Source organism: Scyliorhinus canicula, chromosome 2 (assembly GCF_902713615.1).
Source record: "Scyliorhinus canicula chromosome 2, sScyCan1.1, whole genome shotgun sequence".
Classification (NCBI taxonomy): Eukaryota; Metazoa; Chordata; class Chondrichthyes; order Carcharhiniformes; family Scyliorhinidae; genus Scyliorhinus; species Scyliorhinus canicula.
Window position 1 is genome coordinate 98052720 of NC_052147.1, and position 21620 is coordinate 98074339.

Here is a 21620-nt window from a genome sequence, read left to right on the forward strand (position 1 = left end):
CGACGGGATTTGCTGGTCCTGCTGCATTAATTGGGAGTTTTGGTTGAGTGCCAAATTCCCCTTTCCTCCTAGCAGCGGTAGCAGGAGGCACTGGGATCGGAGAATCCTAGCTATGGTGTAACTGGGTTCAGGGAGAAGAATATGATTGGGAATAAAAGGATGGTGGGAAAGCAGAGTCGGTAGAGAGAAAGAAACAGTGATAAAAACAGTAAGGCAACAAGCCTTGGAAAACATCTGGGGTCTTCACAAAAGTAGCAGTGGGGGATACGGGAGAGGGGGAAAAAAACGACTATGTCCCTGGAAATAATTGCTGTTGGGCTTAGATCATCTGAGGCAATGGAATTGGAAAAAAAGTTGGGAAACCATTTCACAATGACTTGGCTCTACACTGCTGCCTATTGTGAGAAGCAAATGTCACTTATTGAATAAACCATTGTTCAGGAATGCGACATAGGAAGATGACCGAAATGGACACAGTCACAATACTTTTCATATATAAATCACCACCTTTTTTTTATCCTGCCTGCTCCACTCCACGACGTATCCGAGTAGAATACCATGTACATCCCACGCTGCCACCTCGTACCACCATATTATCAAGGACGATCCATTGTAGAAGTAACTCACATTCCTTGGTGGCGCACTTGGTGCTATGGCAGAAAGCGAGAGTAAGATGCAACCTCAACAAGACTTTGTAGCAGCATACGACATTCACCATTAGCCAGTTAGTTTGATATCTGACACCACACTACTTTCTCTGCTGTGATTAGACACCAGATCAGAAAAGGTGGCACCCCGTAAATCCACTAACCCCGATACCAGGACTGATGTGCAACGCTACCCACCTCCCCCGTACACCAGTCAAACTAATGCACAGCAGTACTAGGTATTGACCCAAGGGCGTGGTTGGTATGCCCCCTTAAGGTCCCTGCTACAGACATGGCTCCAGATCTATAAGGTAAACACATAGGCCTATATGGTGCCACAATACACAAATGGCATAGTTCTGAAACCATAGCTCGGATACTGGCACTGATACACCCATACTGACATACCCCAACACTGACACTTGGTCAACACTTTGCATAGAAATCACCAACATGGAGACTTTCGGTGGCAGCCATGGAGGAGTAGGTCCCACATTTAGGGGCAGCACGGTAGCATGGTGGTTAGCACAAATGCTTCACAGCTCCAGGGTCCCAGGTTCGATTCCCGGCTGGGTCACTGTCTATGTGGAGTCTACACGTCCTCCCCGTGTGTGCGTGGGTTTCCTCCGGGTGCTCCGGTTTCCTCCCACAGTCCAAAGATGTGCGGGTTAGGTGGATTGGCCAGGCTAAATTGCCCGTAGTGTCCTAAAAAGTAAGGTTAAGGGGGGGGGGTTGTTGGGTTACTGGTATAGGGTGGATACGTGGGTTTGAGTAGGGTGATCATTGCTCGGCACAACATCGAGGGCCGAAGGGCCTGTTCTGTGCTGTACTGTTCTATGTTCTATGTTCTATTTGATAGCTCCCGCCTGTAAAGTACTTTTGGACATTTTTCCCCCAGTTTCTTCCGGATTTTATGGGATAAATCGGTGAAGAGTGAGACAATAAGGAGAAATCCCCGTCCGGTGTATGGAGAATTGGACCAGGAGTGGCCGTGTGAGATGACAAAGTCCTATAAGGGTTACACAAGCAGAGCTGGTAACACGGGGCAGCAGGGCCGTGGGGAGACGACACAATGGTCGACGGAGCAGCTGGTGAAGTTTTTCGAGGATTCCTTCGCCAAGCTGAAGAAGGACACGCTGGATCTGATTAAGGCTTCGATTGATCAAGTGGTTCAGAATCAGGAAACCCATGGGAGAGCGATCCAGGAGGTGGAACAAAAGTTGTCCGAGCACGAGGAGTAGAAAACCGTGCTGGAAAGCAAGGTGGGGATGACGAATGACCGACAGAAAAGAATGCAGGAGGACTTCCGGTGGCGGCAATGCCTGAGTGAGCCGCACATTCGGTGGGCTCTCACTCCGGCGGGGCTTAGCAGCTGATTCCCCGCAATACGCGGGACCACGGGGGCGGCAAAAAGGCTGCCGTGAAAGAAGAGGAGAGCGGGCTGCAGCGGATGGAATTGTGGGAGGCCAGCAGGTAGAGGAAGAAAGAGAGAGAGACGGAGGCAAGGAGGAAGCTGACCTGCAGGGTAAGATGGCGGACCCACGGACCTTCCTTCCTCCAGGACAAGAAAAAAAAGTTTGGAGTCGCTGAAGAGGGACAGCTTGGACCCACTTCAGATGCCCAGAAGGTAAAATTTAAGGAGCTGGGCGAAGGAAGGCGGCAGCGAAGGTGCTGAGGAGCAGGCTGCGGCACATGGAACAGCGGAATTCCAGAAGGCAGAAGAAGAAGGAGAAAAAGGGACAGAGACAAGGACCGGAAGAAAATTACCATGGGACCTAAGATGGCGGACACACGGACCCCGGACTCAGCAATCCAGCAGGCGCTGGATAACATGCTCCAGGTAATGAAGTCCAGTTTTGAAGCGCTGAAGCGGGACAGCTTGGACCCAATCCAGAAAGCGGTGGATCAGCTGAACCAGAGGCTGGACGCCCAGGATGTTAAAGTTAAGGAGCTGGGAGAGGCGGTGGAGGAGCAGGCGGATGCACAAACGGTTGCAGCGCTAGAAGTGGACGGCCTGAAAGAGCGGCAGAGAAGACTGCTGGACAGAGTGGAGGAGCTGGAGAATAGAGTCCGCAGGAACAATCTGAGGATGGTCGGCCTCCCGGAGGGGGCGGAGGGAGCTGATGCTGCAGCGTTTGTAGCAGACCTGCTGAAGCAGCTGATGGGGGCCGAAGCCTTTCCGCGACCGCCGGAGCTGGAGGGGGCACACAGAGTGCAAGCAAGGCAGGGGCGGCCGAGCGGACCCCCCCCGCCCGATGGTGATTAGGTTCCACAGGTTCGTGGACAAGGAGCGGGTGCTGCAGTGGGCAAAGAGCGCCAGGAGCAGCACGTGGAACAGTGTTCTCCGCATTTATCAGGACCTAAGCCAGGAGGTGGCTCGGCGGCGAGCAGCCTTTAGGAATGTCAAGGAGGTGCTGTTCAAGAAGCACGTGAAGTTTGGTCTGCTGTTCCCAGCTCGGCTATGGGTCACCCACCAGGGTCAACACCACTACTTCTCCGAGCCTGAAGAAGCGATGGATTTTGTGAGGGACCTGGGGCTGGTCCCGAAAGGAGGCCCCAAGGACGCGAATTAGGGCCCGAGGATTTCTGTGGGAAGGAACGCCGAATGTGCCTGGACTGCTGCTCAACGGTTTGCTGGGCCAAAGGGGCCAAGCGGAACATTTGGGACTCTTTCCTTTGTTCATGGACATTGGTTTGGGGGGTTAACCCCTCCCTTCCCCCCCCCCTTTTTTTTTGTTTTTTTTGTGGTCTCTCTTGTTTCTTATGGGGGGGGGTTTGGGTATATATTTTTGTGCTTTTTCTCTTTTTTCTGTGGTTTTTTTTCCTGTTTGGGCTGGTTTGTGCTTTTTGTGCAGCTCGCGGAAGACACTGGAGCCGGCTTGCCCCAGTGGGTGGGAGAGGGGGATGGGGCGCCGGGGAGTGGGGAGGAGGACGGGGAAACAATGGGAATGAGACAGGAAGGCGCCGGAGTGTTGAGTCACCGGGCTAGCAGCTAGTCAAGGGAGTCAGATGGGGGGGGAAGTTACAGCCAGTAGATGGCAGGGGTGGGGGTATCGGGGGATGGGGTTAGGGGAGGGGGGGGGGTTGTTCTGCTGATGGGATAGGGACTTGAAATAGGCACTGGAAAGGAGGTCGAGGGTGGAGGCAGCCAAAGGGCGGGCCAGGAATGGCGCGACGCACGGGCCAGGGGCCGGCCCGAGAAAGGCTATGGCTGACCGACGGGGTGGGGGGGGGGGGTGGGATGTGCCCCCCGACCAGGCTGATCACCTGGATCGTCAAGGGACTGAATGGGCCGGTTAAGAGGGCGCGGGTGTTCGCTTTGGAGTCGCTGAAGAGGGACAGCTTGGACCCACTTCAGATGCCCAGAAGGTAAAATTTAAGGAGCTGGGCGAAGGAAGGCGGCAGCGAAGGTGCTGAGGAGCAGGCTGCGGCACATGGAACAGCGGGAGTCCAGAAGGCAGAAGAAGAAGAAGGCCTCCCTGAAGGCAGTGAGGGATCGTATGCGAGGGCTTATGTGAGGGACATGTTGGAGAGGTTGATGGGGGCTGGGTGGTTCCCTCAGCCCCTGGATTGGACAGAGCGCACAGAACCCTTGTGAGGGAGCCCCGAGCGAGTGAGATGCCGAGGGCCATGGTGGTAGGTTTTCACCGTTTCATGGACAAGGAACACGTTTTGCGGTGGGCCAAGAAAGAGCGGAGCAGCAAGTGGGAGAACTGTGAGTTGCGCATCTATCAGGATCTGGGAGCAGATTTGGCCAAGAGGCGAGCTGAGTTCAATCGGGCAAAAACGACCCTCTTTAAGAAGGGGGTGAAGTTCGGGATGCTGTACCCAGCCCGTCTGTGGGTCACACATGAGGAATGGGACTTCTACTTTGAAATGCCAGACAAAGTATGGACCTTCATTAAAGAAATGAAACTGGAGGCGAATTACAAGACACTGAAGCCTTGGAGAAGTACTGTGGCGGCGATTTGTTGTTTAAATTTAGGTAGCGCAATGTGAAATAAGGGGCTGTGTGGATGGTAAAAAGTTGCTTTGTCTTGCAGGGAGCTGGTTAGAGAGGGGGATGGGCTTTGAAGTTGGTTCTGCTTTTTGGGTGACTGTTTTTTCACTGTTTTTAACACAGGTGTTAAGCTGGAGCTTGACTTGGGGGATTGGGTTTCTAGTGTTGTTGCTGCCGGGGGGGGGGGGGGCTGCTTTGCCGACAGGGGAGGAAATGTTACTAATGGACAAATGGGAGGTCGGGAACGGCGACTACCCGAGTGGAGATTCGAGGAAGCGGAGGGCGTGAGCTCAAGGCTGGCCTTAAAAGGGTGAAGCTGGATGGGTGCGAGTGGTACTTGTGAACATATATGCTCCGAATTGGGATGACGTGGAATTTATGAGGCGGGTTTTAGGTAAGATCCCAGACTTAGAGTCACATAACCTGATTATGGGAGGAGATTTTAACACAGCCATTGATCCGGAATTGGACCGGTCAAAATCCAGGACAGGGAGGAGGCCGACTGCGGCAAAGGAATTGAAGGGGTTTATGGAACAGATGGTGGGAGTAGACCCATGTAGGTTTGCACAGCCGAGGACGACGGAGTTTTCCTTTTTCTCCCATGTCCACAAGGTATACTCTCGCATCGACTTTTTGTTCTGAGCAGGGCTCTAATACCGGGGATGGTGGATACTGAGTACTCGGCAATCGCAGTGTCGGATCATGCCCGACATTGGGTGGATCTACGGGTTAGTGTGGAGAGAGGACAATGCCCGCTTTGCAGAATGAATGTGGGGTTGTTAGCAGACAAAGCGATCTGTGGGCGGGTTAACAAGTCCATCCGGAACTACCTGGAAACAAATGATATGGGGGAGGTCTCGGCAGCAACGTTCTGGGAAGCGTTGAAGGCAGTAGTCAGAGGGGAATTAATCTCGATATGGGCCCACAGAGAAAAGGTGGAACGGGCTGAGAGGGACAGGTTAGTTGAGGAGATACTCCAGGTGGACAGGAGATACTCGGAGGCCCCGGACACGGGGCTACTGAGGGAGCGGCGGAGGTTACAGGTGGAGTTTGGGCTGTTGACCACAGGGAAAGCAGTGGATAAGTTGAGGAAGGCAAGGGGGGACGATCTATAAGTACGGGGAAAAGGCAAGCAGAATGTTGGCGCACCAGCTCAGGAAAAGAGAGGCAGCCAGGGAGATAGGTAAAGTAAAGAGTAGAGACGGCAATATTATCCTGGACCCAGCGGGGGTGAACGAGGTACTTAAGGACTTTTATAGTAAATTATATGAGTCGGAACACCCGGCTCGGGTGGAGGGGATGAGGCAATTTCTGGATCAGTTGAGGTTCCCGAGGGTGGAGAAGGACCTGATGGAGGGGCTGGAAGCCCCAGTTGAGATTGAGGAAATAATCAAGGGGCTGGAGGGCATGCAGTCGGGCAAGGCCCCGGGGCTTGAAGGCTACCCGGTGGAATTCTATAAGAAGTTTTCAGAGATATTGAGCCCTCTGCTGGTGAGGACATTTAATGAAGCAAGAAAGAAGGGAGTTCTCCCCCCAAATATGTCGCAGGCCTCGATTTCATTGATCCTGAAACGGGAGAAGGATCCGGAGTAATGCAAGTCATACAGGCCGATTTCTCTACTGAATGTGGATGCCAGACTGCTGGCTAAGATACTGGCCACAAAGATAGAGGACTGTGTCCCGGGGTTGATAGGAGAAGACCAGACGAGATTTGTCAAGGGCAGGCAACTCAAGGCCAATGTTCGAAGGCTTCTAAATGTTATTATGATGCCCTCTGAAGGAGAGGAGGCGGAGGTGATGGCAGCGATGGATGCGGAGAAGGCTTTTGATCAGGTGGAGTGGAATTACCTGTGGGAGGCGCTGGGAAGGTTTGGGTTAGGTAAGGGCTTTATTGACTGGGTGCGGTTGCTCTATCAGGCACCAGTAGCGAGTGTGCGTACGAACCGGCTGATGTTGGGGTATTTTAAACTACACCCAGGGAAGAGGCAAGGGTGCCCCGTCTCCCTGTTACTGTTTGCTCTGGCCATAGAGCCATTGACCATGGCGTTAAGAACCTCTAGGAACTGGAAAGGGCTAGTTCGGTAGGGGGGGGGGGGGGGTGTCGAGCACCGGGTCTCGCTCTGCGCAGATGACCTGCTCTTGTACATTTCAGACCCACTGGAGGGGATAGGGGAAGTAATGCGGATCTTGGGGGAATTTGGCAATTTTACGGGGTATAAATTGAACATGGGGAAAAGTGAGATGTTTGCAATCCAGGCAAGAGGGCAGGAGAAGAGACTGGGAGAGCTGCCACTTAGAATGATAGGGAAGAGCTTTCGATATCTGGGAATCCAGGTGGCCCAGAAATGGGACGTACTGCACAAGTTAAACCTATCCCAGTTGGTAGAACAAATGGAAGGGGACTTTTTTTTTTAAATATAATTTTTATTGGAATTTTTTACAGAAAATATAAAACATAACGACAAACAATGAAATGCAACAAAATAACCCATAATAACTGTAACACCCCCAGACCGTATGTATCACATCCCCCCACCCCCCCAACCCCAATGAACAACAAAAGAACTTAAAAATAAATTAAAATTAAATAAACAAACATAGTAATTGTCCGGCCCCCCCTTTTCCCTCCCCCTTCCCCTCCTCCCCCCCCCCGGGTTGCTGCTGCTACTGCCCCCGTACCCTATCGTTGAGCCAGAAAGTCGAGAAAAGGTTGCCACCGCCTAAAGAACCCTTGTACCGACCCTCTCAGGGCGAATTTGACCTTCTCTAGCTTAATGAAACCCGCCATGTCATTGATCCAGGTCTCCACGCTTGGGGGCCTCGCATCCTTCGCCGGGCTACTAGGGATGCAAAGGCCAGCATACCGGCCTCTTTCGCCTCCTGCACTCCCGGCTCCACCCCAACCCCAAAACTCGCGAGTCCCCATCCTGGCTTGACCCTGGATCCCACCACCCTCGACACCGTCCTCGCCACCCCCTTCCAGAACTCCTCCAGTGCCGGGCATGCCCAGAACATATGGGCATGGTTCGCTGGACTCCCCGAGCACCTGACACACCTGTCTTCACCCCCAAAGAACCTACTCATCCTCATCCCAGTCATGTGGGCCCGGTGCAGCACCTTGAATTGGATGAGGCTAAGCCGCGCACACGAGGAGGAAGAATTAACCCTCTCCAGGGCATCAGCCCATGTCCCGTCTTCGATCTGTTCCCCCAGTTCCCCCTCCCACTTAGCTTTCAGCTCCTCTACTGACGCCTCCTCCGCCTCCTGCATAAGCTTGTAGATATCAGATATCTTCCCCTCTCCGACCCAGACCCCCGAAAGCACCCTGTCGCTCGCCCCCCTCGCGGGAAGCGAAGGGAATCCCTCCACCTGCCGCCTAGCAAATGCCTTTACCTGCAGATACCTGAACATGTTCCCCGGGGGGAGCCCAAATTTCTCCTCCAACTCCCCCAGGCTCGCAAACCTCCCATCAATAAACAGGTCCCTCAGCTGTCTGATGCCCGCTCTGTGCCAACTCTGAAATCCCCCATCAATGTTCCCCGGGACGAACCTATGGTTCCCCCTTAACGGAGCCTCCATCGAGCCCCCCACTTCTCCCCATGTCGCCTCCACTGCCCCCAAATCTTGAGGGTAGCCGCCACCACCGGACTCGTGGTATACCTCGTAGGAGGGAGCGGCCACGGCGCCGTTACCAGGGCCCCCAGGCTTGTATCTCCACAGGACGCCCTCTCCATCCGTTTCCATGCTGCCCCCTCCCCCTCCATTATCCACTTGCGCACCATTTGGAAGGGGACTTTAAGAGATGGGACATGCTCCCGCTATCACTGGCGGGGAGGGTACAGACCGTGAAAATGACGCTCCTCCCCAGATTTCTGTTTGCCTTTCAGTGCCTCCCCATCTTCATCTCTAGGCCGTTTTCAAATGGGTGAATAAGATTATTTTGGGCTTTGTGTGGGCGAGTAAAACCCTGCGAGTGAAGAAAGTTGCTGGAGTGCAGTCGGAGGGAGGTGGGTTGATGCTGCCGAACTTCTGCAACTACCACTGGGCAGCTAATATAGCCATGATTAGGAAGTGGGTAGTGGGGGAGGGATTGGCATGTTGATGTTATTGTTCATGTTACTGTTATAAAAATGTTCAAATAAAATATTATTTAAAAAAAAGAAATCACCAACATATCTCCCCCCCCCCCCCCCCCCCCCCTCCATGGGATTCACACTCTATTGGTTCAGCTCACCATCCATTCCAAATTTCAGAATGGAAATTCCGTGGTGTCCAGCCCTGCCCATTGCCATAGACAAATGTGTGGGCTCCACAGCTTTCATCCCACAACTTTTCCCGGGCTGGAGGTCTATTGTTTCCTGAAAGTTATCTCCTGATAACTTGCACAGTTAGAATCATAGAAAAAAAGTACAGAATATTACAGAAGAAGGCCATTCACCCCATTGAATTTGTGCTGGATCTTTCCAAGAGAAATCCATCTCGACATTGGCTGTTCCCTGAAATGTTTTTCCCCTTCAAATATTTATCCAATTTCCTTCTGAAGACTTGAATTGATTTTTTATCCTCGAGCTCAACAGGCATTCAAATCCAAACAATTTCTAACGTAAAATAGGTTTACCTCATGTCACCTAACTTTTTATCAGTCACATTAAACCTGTACCTTCTGGTTATAGCCATTGGAAACAGGATCCCATTATTTATTGCATTTATTTTCAACCTGTGTATCAATTCTCCTTTTAAGATGTCTTAGAGGCAAATCTTTGCAATCTGAGCCGTTTTTTAAAAATTCTTTGATGGGATGTGGACGTCGCTGTCACGGCCAGCATTTGTTGCTCATCCCTAATTGTCCCTGAACTGAGACCAGTTTTCTAGGCCAATGTATCCTGGGTGGGAGACTTCAATGTCCATTACCAAAAGTGGCTCAGCAGAACCATTACTATCTGAGCTGGCCGAGTCCCAAAGGGCATAGCTGCTAAAATAGGTCTTCAGCAGGCAGTGAGGGAATCAACAAGAAGGAAAAACCTACTAGACCCTCATCCTCACCAATCTACTTGCAGTAGATGCATCTATCCATGACAGTATCGTTAGGAGTGACCACCGCACAATCCTTGTGGAGACAAAGTCCCATCTTCACATTGAGGATATCCTCTATCGTGTTGCATGGCACTACCATTGTGCTAAATGAGAATGTCGAACAAACCTAGCAACTCAAACCTGGGCATCCATGAGGTGCTGTGGGCCATCAGCAGCAGCAGAATTCTATATAATTACAATCTGTAGCCTCATGGACCAGCATGTTCCCCACTGCACCATTACCACCAAGCTGTGAGATCTACTCTTGTTCAATGAATAGTGCAGGTGAGCATGCCAGGAGCAGCATGAGGCATACCAAAAAAATTAGGTGTCAACCTGGTGAAGCAACAACACAGAACTACTTGTGTAAGCAAGTACTTGCGCAAACAAGAAAAACAGCAAGTAATAGACAGTGTTATGGGCCAGGTTTTAGAGAACCCCAAAGTGTATCATGGAGTTCACCTGACCCACAACTTTTAATAGATTGTGGTATGGGGAGCACACGGCCCACTCTGCAGGTGTGGTACAGCAGAAATGGAAACGTATTTTTTAAAGCAAAATAATGTTTATTCTCTGAACTCATGTTAACCTTTTCAGAACAGACAGTGAACATCTCAGCAACCATCAATTCAAATACTACCCCCAAAGAATACAACACTACGTAATCCTTAATAACTTCCCAAACAATATCCAGAAGACAAAAGAAACACCTTTTAACAGAAGCACATCAGGTTAAAGTCACTACTAAGAACATTTATAACTCAGAATTCACCAAATCATCAAGAAATAGTCTTTTCATGGCAGAGAGATCAACAGTACACCTGCTTTGTCTGGCTTCAGGTCCAACACTGAAAACAAAACTAAAACACGCCCTGCAGCAAACAGCCTAAAACGAAAGTAAAAAGCTGACAGACAGACCAGCTCCAACCATTCTCTGACATCACTGCAGTAATAAGCACCCATTTCTTAAAGGTACTCTCACTGCAGATACTTATATACACATCCATTTATAAACACACATTTCTTAAAGGTACTCTCACATGACACTTCCCCACAAGAAAAAAAAATAAACCATCAACTTCAAGATGGTTTCATTTTTTATCTTTTCACTATCCTTTAAGAAATGCACACAGTAAATATACTTTTTCATTTCAAAAAAACAACACACGCAAACAGGTATAATAATATAGTCCATTTTTTTCATTCTTCTTCCTCCAAATGAAATTGTTCTTGATTGACAGTCTCTTTGAACAAGAAGGTCTCTGCACGATCCATCCATTCCTCTACGCCTCAGCATTTCTCTTTAAAGTCAGATACTTTCGTTCAATCTGCCCACAGAGTCCCTTGTAATTCTCCAACACAGGAGCATTAGTTATCACAGCTTTCAGGCAGTCAAATGCATGTTGAAACTCCGCTGTCCACTGAAATTTTCGACGTTTCTTCAGCAAGTCCATCAGTGGAGCAACCACGCTACAAAACCTTTGCACAAATGTTCGATCAAATCCACTTATGCCAAGAAATCGCATTATTTCCCTTCGTCTTGAGGGTATTGGAAACTCCTCAATAACTGTTGTCTTCACATCCCGTGTGACCATTCGACCCTGTCCAATTGTATGGCCAAGGAAAGTGACTTGGGTTTTTCCAAATTCACTTTTGGCAAGGTTTATCACCAAACCCGCCTCCTGAAGTTGATCGAATAATTCCATCAGATGGTTTAAAAGTGCTTTCCATGTCTGACTGAAAATTACCACTCGATGTATACCGCACAATTGGGTAATCCTGAAACAACTTTGTTAGTTAACCGTTGAAATGTGGCTGGTGCGTTTTTCACGCCAAATGGCATAACTTTGAATTGGTATATACCATCTGGAGTCACAAAAGCTGAAATCTCCTTCGCCCTTTCGGATAAAGGTACCTGCCAGTAATCTTTAAGTAAATCCAGCTTGGAAATAAAAGCTGATTGTCCCAATTTGTCAATGCAATCCTCCGAATGTGGGATAGGATAAGAGTCCGTTCTTGTAAATTAACCTTTCTGTAGTCCACACACAACCTTGGGTACCGTCTGGTTTTGGTACCATCACTATGGGTGAGCTCCATTGGCTGCAACCCACTTCAATTATGCCATTTTTAAGCATACTCTCAATCTCTTTGTTAACCTGTGCCAATTAAGTCTGCATGGATGTTGTTTGATAGGAACAGCATTTCCCACATTTACATCATGTATAGCCATTTTAGTACTTCCCAATTTATCTCCAAAAACTTGCCCAAGTGATATCAATAACTCTTTCAGGTCAGTTTGTTTTTCCTCTGGAAGGTAACTCAACAATTTATCCCAATTTTTAAGAACATCTCATATTCCAATTTAATTTGAGGTATGTCAAATTCACAGACATCTGGATTTGGTCCGTTACTTTGAGTTAGAATCATTAAAACCTCCTTTTTCCATCCTTTCCTTTCAAAGTACCTTTCAAGCATATTCACATGACACACTCGGTGAGTATTCCTTCTATCTGGTGTTTTTACCACATAATTCACCTCACTTAATTTCCTTTCAATCTGATCAGGTCCATGAAACCTAACTTTTAAAGGTTCACCTACCACTGGTAACAATACTAACATTTTATCTCCACTGGCAAAACTACGAACCTTTGATTTCATGTCCACTATCTGTTTCATCACATTTTGTGCAACTTTGAAATGTTGTCTCGTCAATTCACCTGCTCTATTTAATCGTTCCCTAAAATGTGACACGTAATCCAATAATGTAATTTCCGATTTCTCACTCACCAATTTTTCCTTAATCAATTTAAGTAGGCCTCTTAACTCATGACCAAAATTTAGTTCAAAAGGACTAAATTTGGTTGACTCATTTGGTGCATCCCTAATTGCAAACAGTACAAATGGAATTCCTTTATCCCAATCCTCTGGATAATCTTGACAATAGGCCCTCAACATTGTCTTTGATGTCTGATGCCACCTTTCTAACGCTCCCTGCGATTCTGGATGGTATGCAGTTGATTTAAATTGTTTTATTCCGAAGCTATCCATAACTTCTTTGAATAACCTTGAAGTAAAATCTGATCCTTGATCCGATTGTATTTCTGTGGGTAGTCCATATCTAGTAAAGAATTTAAGTAACTCCTCCACAATCTTTTTAGCTGTAATATTACGGACTGGAATGGCCTCTGGAAACCCAGTAGACATATCCATTATAGTCAAAAGATATTGATTCCCATTTTTCGTTTTAAGAAGCAGTCCTACACAATCAATTAGGACCCTTGTAAAAGGTTCCTTAAATGCTGGAATGGGTATTAAAGGCGCTGGTTTTATCACTACTTGAGGCTTCCCTATCACTTGACATGTGTGATATGATTGACAAAATTTAACTACATCTTAATTTAGTCCAGGCCCAATAAAAATGTTTTTGGATTTTAGCTTGAGTTTTCCTTATCCCCAAATGACCTCCCACTGGTACCTCATGTGCAACTCGCAACACCTCCTTTCTATACCCTACCGCAGTACTACTTGATGAACTTCTGCCCACTTTTCATCCGCCTGCATATTCCATTTTCTCATCAAGACATTACTTTTACGGTAATAACACTGGTATACACGCAGATTTCTCTTCCGTGTATGCTTTCTGATACATCCGTTTTATTTCTCCATCATTTTGTTGTAACTCCGCCAATTTTCCTGAACTAAAAATATCCGCCACCTCCTCCACCTGTTCTTGTTCTTTTTCACCATCTGATCAAAAATCGTTTCTGATAATTGCACTTCAACTTCACCTTCACTCTTTAATTTCTCCTCTTGGCTTAACCTGTGACTTTGCGACCTTGTTACTACACAATCCGGAAAAATCCCAGGATATTCGTCCTTCAACACTTCAGTTGTCTGATTTTCCACTGGCTTATCAACCACAGTAGGCATCACTCCCACCTGTGATCCAGCTATATCATTACCCAAGATAAACTGTATTCCTGGACAAGATAGTTCCTCTATTACTCCTACTACCACTTCACCACTCTTCACTGGACTTCCCAACCGTACCTTATATAATCGAACATGACTCCTCTCACCCTGAATTCCACATATTACCACCTTTTCGGGCAACATTCTTCCCAGACTACATAACTTCTCATCTCTTACCATTAAAGATTGACTAGCTTCCGTATCTCTTAACATTGAGACTTCTTTACCTGCTCCTCCTGATACACATGAGTAAACTTTACCCACACAAGTAAATTCTTTAAAGAAATCTGGCACTTTCTTATCAATCATGTCTTGATCAGGCTGTACGATCTTTTGCACCTCCTTTGCTTCACTTGGGTTTTCCTTTACCACTTTAACAAATCCCACTGTCTTATCCTGTTTTACCATATCAGCCTTCCCAGTGCTTTTCTTCAACCACCAACACTGTGACTTTACATGGCCTAGTTTATTACAGTGAAAACATTTGAAATTTTTCTATTCTTTTCCACCCTCCTGGATTTCTTTTTTAATCTGAGGTACACCCTCCTTATTATCTCCCATCAGATCACCTTTACCTTTACCACTTGAGTATTTCTCATGTCCCCCAGTTTCTATCCCTCACTGGCTAAAACTGATGTCAGAAACCAAGCTTTGATTTATGAGCTAATTCATAATCATCTGCCATTTCTGCTGCTAATTTCGCAGATTTAACCCTCTGCTCGTCCACATGAGTCTCACTACATCAGGAATTGAATTTTTAAACTTCTCCAAAAGTATAATTTCTCTGAGAGCTTCATACGTTTTGTCTATTTTCAAAGTACGTATCCACCTATCAAAATTACTCTGATCTTTTCAAACTCCATGTCTGTTTGACCAAATTCTTTCCTTAAATTTCTAAACCTTTGTCTGTAAGCTTCAGGCACTAGTTCATATGCACCTAAGATGGATTTTTTTCACCTCCTCATACATCCCAGATACCTCCTCCGGTAGTGATGCAAACACTTCACTAGCCCTACCTACCAGCTTTGTTTGAATCAGTAATACCCACATGTCCTGTGGCCATTTCATTTGTTTAGTCACCTTGTCAAATTATATGAAAAAGACTTCTATCTCCTTCTCGTCAAACCTTGGCAATGCTTGGACATATTTAAATAGATTCCCACCAAGCATTTGACTACGATGCTCTTTCTCACTATCCTCATCACTATCCACCAACTGTACGTTTCCCTTTACGTCTGCCAATTTTAACTGACTGTCATGTTTCATGGCCATTTTCTGAAGTTCAAACTCTCTCCCTTTATCTTTTTCCATGATCTGTATCTCCCTTTCTCTTTCTTTTTGTTCTGCTAGGGCTATTCTTTCTGTGTTCCTTTCTTCTCTCTTTTTCCTCTCTCTCTCCTTCTCTCTTTCTTTTTCGTCTCTCTCGCTTTCTTTTTCCTCTCGCTCACTTTCGTATTCAAGCTGCTTTAATTCTTTCTCATGTTCCATTTGTTTAATTTGTAACTGAATTTTTGCCATTTCCAATGAGTCAAACTGTATCTCAGGCAACTTTAAATGCTTAGCCACCGCCATAATGACCTCATCTTTTCGCATTTTGTCAGGTAATGTTAACTGCAATGCTTTTGCCAAATCTAACAGTCTGCTTTTAGTCCCTTTCCGTAAGGTGCTGCGTGTGACCGTCTCCACACTCAAAAACTTCAGAGCCTCTGAAAGAGCCATTGTCCACAACACACTCCCTACTTAAACTGAAATACCACACCTGAAAAGTAACCACAATATGCTCATCCCTCACTGTCTTTAAGTTCACTAAGCCAATCCAATAGATATCCTGGACGAGCCCCCAATTTGTTATGGGCCAGGGTTTAGAGAATCCCAAAGTGTATCATGGAGTTCACCTGACCCACAACTTTTAATAGATTGTGGTATAGGGAGCACACAGCTCACTCTGCGGGTGTGGTACAGCAGAAATGGAAAGGTTGTTTTAAAGCAAAATAATGTTTATTCTATGAACTAAAGTTAACCGTTTTACAACATACAGTGAACATCTTCGCAACCATCAATTCAAATACAACCACCAAAGAATACAACACTAAGTAATCCTTAATAACTTCCCAAACAACATTCGGAAGACAAAAGAATCACCTTTTAACAGAAGCACATCAAGTTAAAGTCACTACTGAGAACATTTATAATTCTGAATTCACCAAAAGATCAAGAGATAAGTCTTTTCATGGCAGAGAGAACAGCAGTACACCTGCTTTGTCTGACTTCAGCTCCAACACTGAAAACAAAACTAAAACACACCCTGCAGCAAACAGCCTAAAAGGAAAGTAAAAAGCTGACACAGCCCAGCTCCACCCACTCTCTGACATCACTGCAGTAATAAAGGTACTCTCACTACAGATACTTATATATACACCCATTTATAAACACCCATTTTTTAAAGGTACTCTCACATGACAACAGAGATAAGCAATTCCACAAAGAAACATCAGATGTAAGCTCTGCAGCCTGCCACATCCAGTCGCGAAAGGTGGTGGACAGTTAAACAACTCACTGGAGGAGGAGGCTCCACAAATATCCCAATCCTCAATGGTGGAGGAGCCCAGCACATATGCAGAAAAGACAAGACTGAGGCATTCTCAACATCTTCAGCCAGAGGTGCCGAGTGGATGATCCATCTCGATCTCCTCCGGAGGTCCCCAGCATCACAGATGTCAGTCTTCAGCCAATACAATTCACTCCATCTGATATCAAGAAATGATATCATCGGATGTTGCAAAGGCTATGGGCCCTGATAATAATCTGGCAATAGTACTGAAGACTAGTGCTCCAGAACTTGCTGCGTATCCTAGCCAAGCCGTTCCAGTGCAGCTACAACATTGGCATCTACCCAGCAATGTAAAAGAAATTGCCCAGGTGTGGCAAAAGCAGGACAAATCTAATCCAGCCAATTACCGCCCTATCAGTCTACTCTCGATCATCAGCAAAGTAATGAAAGCCGTCATTGACAGTTCTAACAAGTGGCACTTACTCAGCAGTAACCTGTACATTGATTCTCAGGTTATGTTCCCCTTTGGCCAGTCATCTCCCAATCACATTAAAGCCTTGGTTAAACAGGGACAAAAGTGCTGTACTCAAGAGATGAGGTGAGGAAGACTGCCCTTGACATCAAGGAAGATGGTTGTGGTTGTTGGAGGTCAATCATCTCAGCTCGAGGACATCACTACAGGAGTTCCTCAGGGTAGTGTCCTCGGCCAAACATCTTCAGCTGCTTCACTAAAGACCTTCCCTCCATCATCATGGCAGAAGTGGGGATGTTCACAGATGACTGCATAATCTTCAGCACCATTCGCGACTCCTCAGATATTGAAGCAGTCCATGTCCAAATGCAGCAAGACATGGATAATATTCAGGCTTGGGCTGATAAGAAACAAGCACAATTAATGACACACAAGTGCCAGGCAATAACCATCTCCAACAAGAGAGGATCTAACCATCAGCCCATGACATTCAATGGCATTACTATCACTGAATCCCCCACAATCAACATGCTGGGTGTTACCATTGGCCAGAAACTGAACTGGACTAGCCACATTAATACTGGAGCTACCAAGGCAGGCCGGAGGCTGGGGATTCTGCAGAGAGCAACTCATTCCCTGACTCCCCAAGTCAGGAGTGCGGTGGAATATTCTCCACTTGCCTGGATGAGTGCAGCCCCAACATTCAATAAGCTCGACACCATCCATGGAAAAGCAGCCGGCTTGATTGGCACCTCATCCACCACCTTCAGCATTCACTCCCTTCACAACCGATACAAAGTGGTTGCCATGTTTACCGTATAAAAAATGCACTGCAGCAACTCACCAAGACTCCTTCGGCAGCACCTTTCAAACCCGCGATCGCCAAAGACAAGGGCAGTAGATGCATGGGAACACCACCATCTGAAAGTTCCCTTCCAAATCACATACCATAGAACAGTACAGCACAGAACATACCATCCTGACTTGGAAATACATTGGCAGGTCTTCATTGTCGCTGGGTCAAAATCCCGGAACTCTCTCCCTAACAGCACTCTTCTTATAACGCATGGATTGCAGCGGTTCAAGAAGGCAGCTCACCACCACTTTTTCAAGGGCAATGAGAGATGGGAAAAACATGTTGGTCTAGCCAGCGACGCCAACATCCCATGAACAAAATAAAATCCGCCTCAATACTTTTAACAAATACATGTCCATTGTGGCTCGGTGAGTCGCACCCTCGGCGGGATTCTCTGAGCCTCCGGTCGAAATCGCCCCGGTGCGGGGGCGCAGAATGGACGTCAAACCCGAGATCGGGTCTGATGCCGCTCCCGCGATTCTCCGGTCCTCTGAGAATCGCCGCCAATCGCGCGTGCGGTCGACGTGGCACTGGTCGGGGGCCTTTGAAAGAGGCCCCCGCGGCGATTCACCGAGTGCAGCTGGCCGAGTTCCCGCCGGTGTGGTTCTCTCATGATTCCATCCGACGGAAACATGGTGTGGCGGCTGTGGACTCAGTCCTTGGCCACCATGGTGTTCTATTTCACGGGGGGGCCTCCAGGATGGCCAGGCTCCCAATAAGGGGCCACCAATCCGTGGGCGCGTACGATCTGGGAGGGCGTTCTATGTTTTCGGTGCCGGTACGCGGTGTGGGTCAGCATTGTCGCGTGGGGCTGCTGACGCACATGCACGGACCCGCGACCAGAAGTGCAGGGCACTGTAACTGCAGCCAGAGCTGCAAGGACTACGCCGGGGCCCTGATAGCCCCCTGCAAATCGGAGAATCACTCTGGACTTTCTCCAGGTAAGTTCAGAGTGATCCGCGCGCGTATTTTTGCAGGCATGGGGACATAGCCCCATTACTGGAGAATCCCACTCCTTGAATCAGGAGAGCATGGGAGCCAAATCCACTCCAGAGAGGTGGACTCATCATTTCGGCTGACACTCGCAGTGCAAAACTGAGCGAGTCCACGCTGTCAGAGATGTTACATTTAGATGAGACATTAAGCCCCACCTGCCCTCTCAGGTGGATGTAAAAGACCCCATGGCACTATTTGAAGAAGAGCAGCCAAACTTCCCTGGTGTCCTATATGTAATGCAGTACAATGCCAGCAGCGCGGGTTCAATCCCCGTACCGGCCTCCCCGAACAGGCACCGAAATGTGGCGATAGGGGCTTTTCACAGTATATTCATTGAAGCCTACTTGTGACAATAAGCGATTATTATAATTATAGAATATGCACTCCTCAAATAACATGCTAAAGCAGATTATTTGATCATTATCATATCGCTCTTTTTGGTATCTTGCTGTGCAGCAATTGGCTGCTGTGTTTCCTACACCTTTTACACAGTGAGTGTTTAGGGTCTGGAATGGGCGACCTGAGAGCGTGGTGGGGACAGAATCAACTGCGGCTTTCGAAAGAGAATTCGCAAAGGCACCTCAAGAGAAAAGATTTGTACAGATAGAGGGATGTTGTTGGGAAATGGGACGAGCTGTCTTCCTCTTGCAAAGACTTGGCAAAAGCCCAGCAGGACAAATGGCCTCCTTCAGTGTTATGGTCATTCGATGATTCTGTGGTGCAACGGTGTTGACACGTCCACAAGTATTTAATTGGCAGGAAAACACTTTGGCACATCCTGAGGGCATGAAAGGCTTTATCTAAATGTGCTTTTTCTTTAATAATGTTACCCGTGGGACGATCTTGCCTAACAACACCCACGGGATTTACTGACTGGTTGAATACAACTTATGGAGTTACTGCAGCAGAAGCCACAGTAACCTCAGGGACCCTTGGGTATGGTAGAGAGTATAGTAGCATACTGGTTATGTTACTGGACTCATAATCCAAAGGCCTGGTAAATACTGATTCAGAGTTACGAGTTGAAATTCCATCACAGTTTCTGGGAAATTTAATCTAAACTAAATACATCTGGAATTTTTTTTTAAAAGCTAGTATTAGTAATGGTAAGCATGATGCTACTGGTTCCTTAAGGGAAGGAAATCTGCCATTCAATATGATCTGATTCATTTACCTGACACCAGACCCACAACAATGTGGTTGACTCTTAGCTGCCCCAGGAAACGGCCCAGCAAGCCCCTCAGCTGTACTCAGAGGGCTAACTCCCAGGATGGGCAATAAATGATACCCTTGCCAGTGATGCCCATATATAGAACAGTACAGCACAGAACAGGCCCTTCGACCCTCAATGTTGTGCCGAGCCATGATCACCCTACTCAAACCCACATATCCACCCTATACCCGTAACCCAACAACCCCCCCCTTAACCTTACATTTATTAGGACACTACGGGCAATTTAGCATGGCCAATCCACCTAACCCGCACATCTTTGGACTGTGGGAGGAAACCGGAGCACCCGGAGGAAACCCACGCACACAGGGGGAGGACGTGCAGACTCCACACAGACAGTGACCCAGCCGGGAATCGAACCTGGGACCCTGGAGCTGTGAAGCATTTATGCTAACCACCATGCTACCCTGCTGCCCCAAATATCGTAAATGAATTAAAATATTACGGTTGGAGAGACCCAGGGCACCCTTTACCAGCCAGTAAGAAACACCCGCCAAATTCGGCCAAAAGTACACTTAAGAAATGTTTTGGTTGGGGCGGCACGGTGGTGCACTGGTTAGCACTGCTGCCTCATGCTCCGAGGACCCGGGTTCAACCCCAGGTTGTCCATGTGGAGTTTGCACATTCTCCCCGTGTCTGTGTGGGTCTCACCCCCACAACCCAAAGATGTGCTGGTTAGGTGGATTGGCCACTCTAAATTGCCCCTTCATTGGAAACATTAAAAAATAAATGTTTTAAGTTGAATCGCGTCCTTTGTCTTCATTTTGTCCATTGTGTTCTAACACTGTAGATGACCGTGGATCACCTCACCTGCTTCAGATGTTTGGAAATATATCCAGTCAGTAAACTCGGAACGTCCTACTTCATTACTACAACTTAGTCGAACACCACAGGATGTGAATGCGCTCAGGCCTGTGATCGTGTGCCTGTATGGTGGGACAGGAAAAGTCTCCTCAACAGATACGTTGGTATTTGAACTAGCATTCATCTTGTTGGGATCAGAAACCTGGAGGGAGAGAGAAAGAGAGAGAAACACGTACAATATGTTAAACTATAGACAAAAGGAACTTCTGGTGGCGGTGAAAGAGCAGCTTTTACAGTCTTTCCCCGCCCTAGGGATGTAGTATTTGAGGGTAAAAGGTGCAGGAGTGCCCAGGGAAGGCAATACTCCTCTGGTGTGGCTGGGACATGAATCTGCAGATGAGGAGCGCCACGAGAAATAAAGAGCCGTTGGAGCAGGAGTGTTTTCATGGTGTGCCACAGGGAAAGATGGCGGAGGGCAAGGGAGCAGCACTGCGTGCCCAGTGGTCGACGGAGCAGCTGGTGGAGTTCTTGAATAACAAGTTCCAACAGGAAAAGAAAGAGGCCCAGGAAGAGTAGGCCAAGGTGGTGGAGCTACTGAGATCTGGGATTGAGTGAGTTGGGTAGAGGCTGGAGTCCCAGAACTGGGCGATTCAGAAGTGGAGAAAGCAGTGGGGAAGCACGAGGAGCAGATGGCCTCCTTGGCATCAGAGTTGGCAGTGATGCAGGAAAGCCAGAAGAGGCTGAGGGAGAAGGTGGAGGACCTGGAGAACTGCTCCAGGAGGCAAAATGTGAGGATTGTTGGGTGCCTGAAGGCATTGAAGGTGCGGTGGTTGCTGTGTAAGTGTGCTGGTGAAGCTGATGGGGCCTTTGATCTGCCTCTCGAGGTGGACAGGGTGCTGAGGAGGAGGCTGCACCTGGGGGAGCTGCCGAGGGCCATGGTGCTGCTGCTGTAAAGATCTTACGTTGGGCAAGGCAGACCAAGAAATGTAGCCACAGTGAGCTGAGGGTCTAGCAAGAC

The 21620-nt window shown here is 47.8% G+C and overlaps 1 protein-coding gene across 2 annotated transcripts in view; it reads right to left on the reverse strand.

The window, feature by feature from the left end:
• tyro3 (TYRO3 protein tyrosine kinase) overlaps window positions 1-21620 on the reverse strand; it is a 192362-nt gene that overhangs the window by 49017 nt on the left and 121725 nt on the right. For both annotated transcript variants that reach the window (XM_038783864.1, XM_038783873.1), the window contains exons 7-8: window positions 20609-20804; window positions 508-650 (exon numbers count right to left, since the gene is read on the reverse strand). In XM_038783864.1, the coding sequence (XP_038639792.1) occupies window positions 508-650; window positions 20609-20804 (339 nt within the window). The remainder of the gene's footprint in view (window positions 1-507; window positions 651-20608; window positions 20805-21620) is intronic.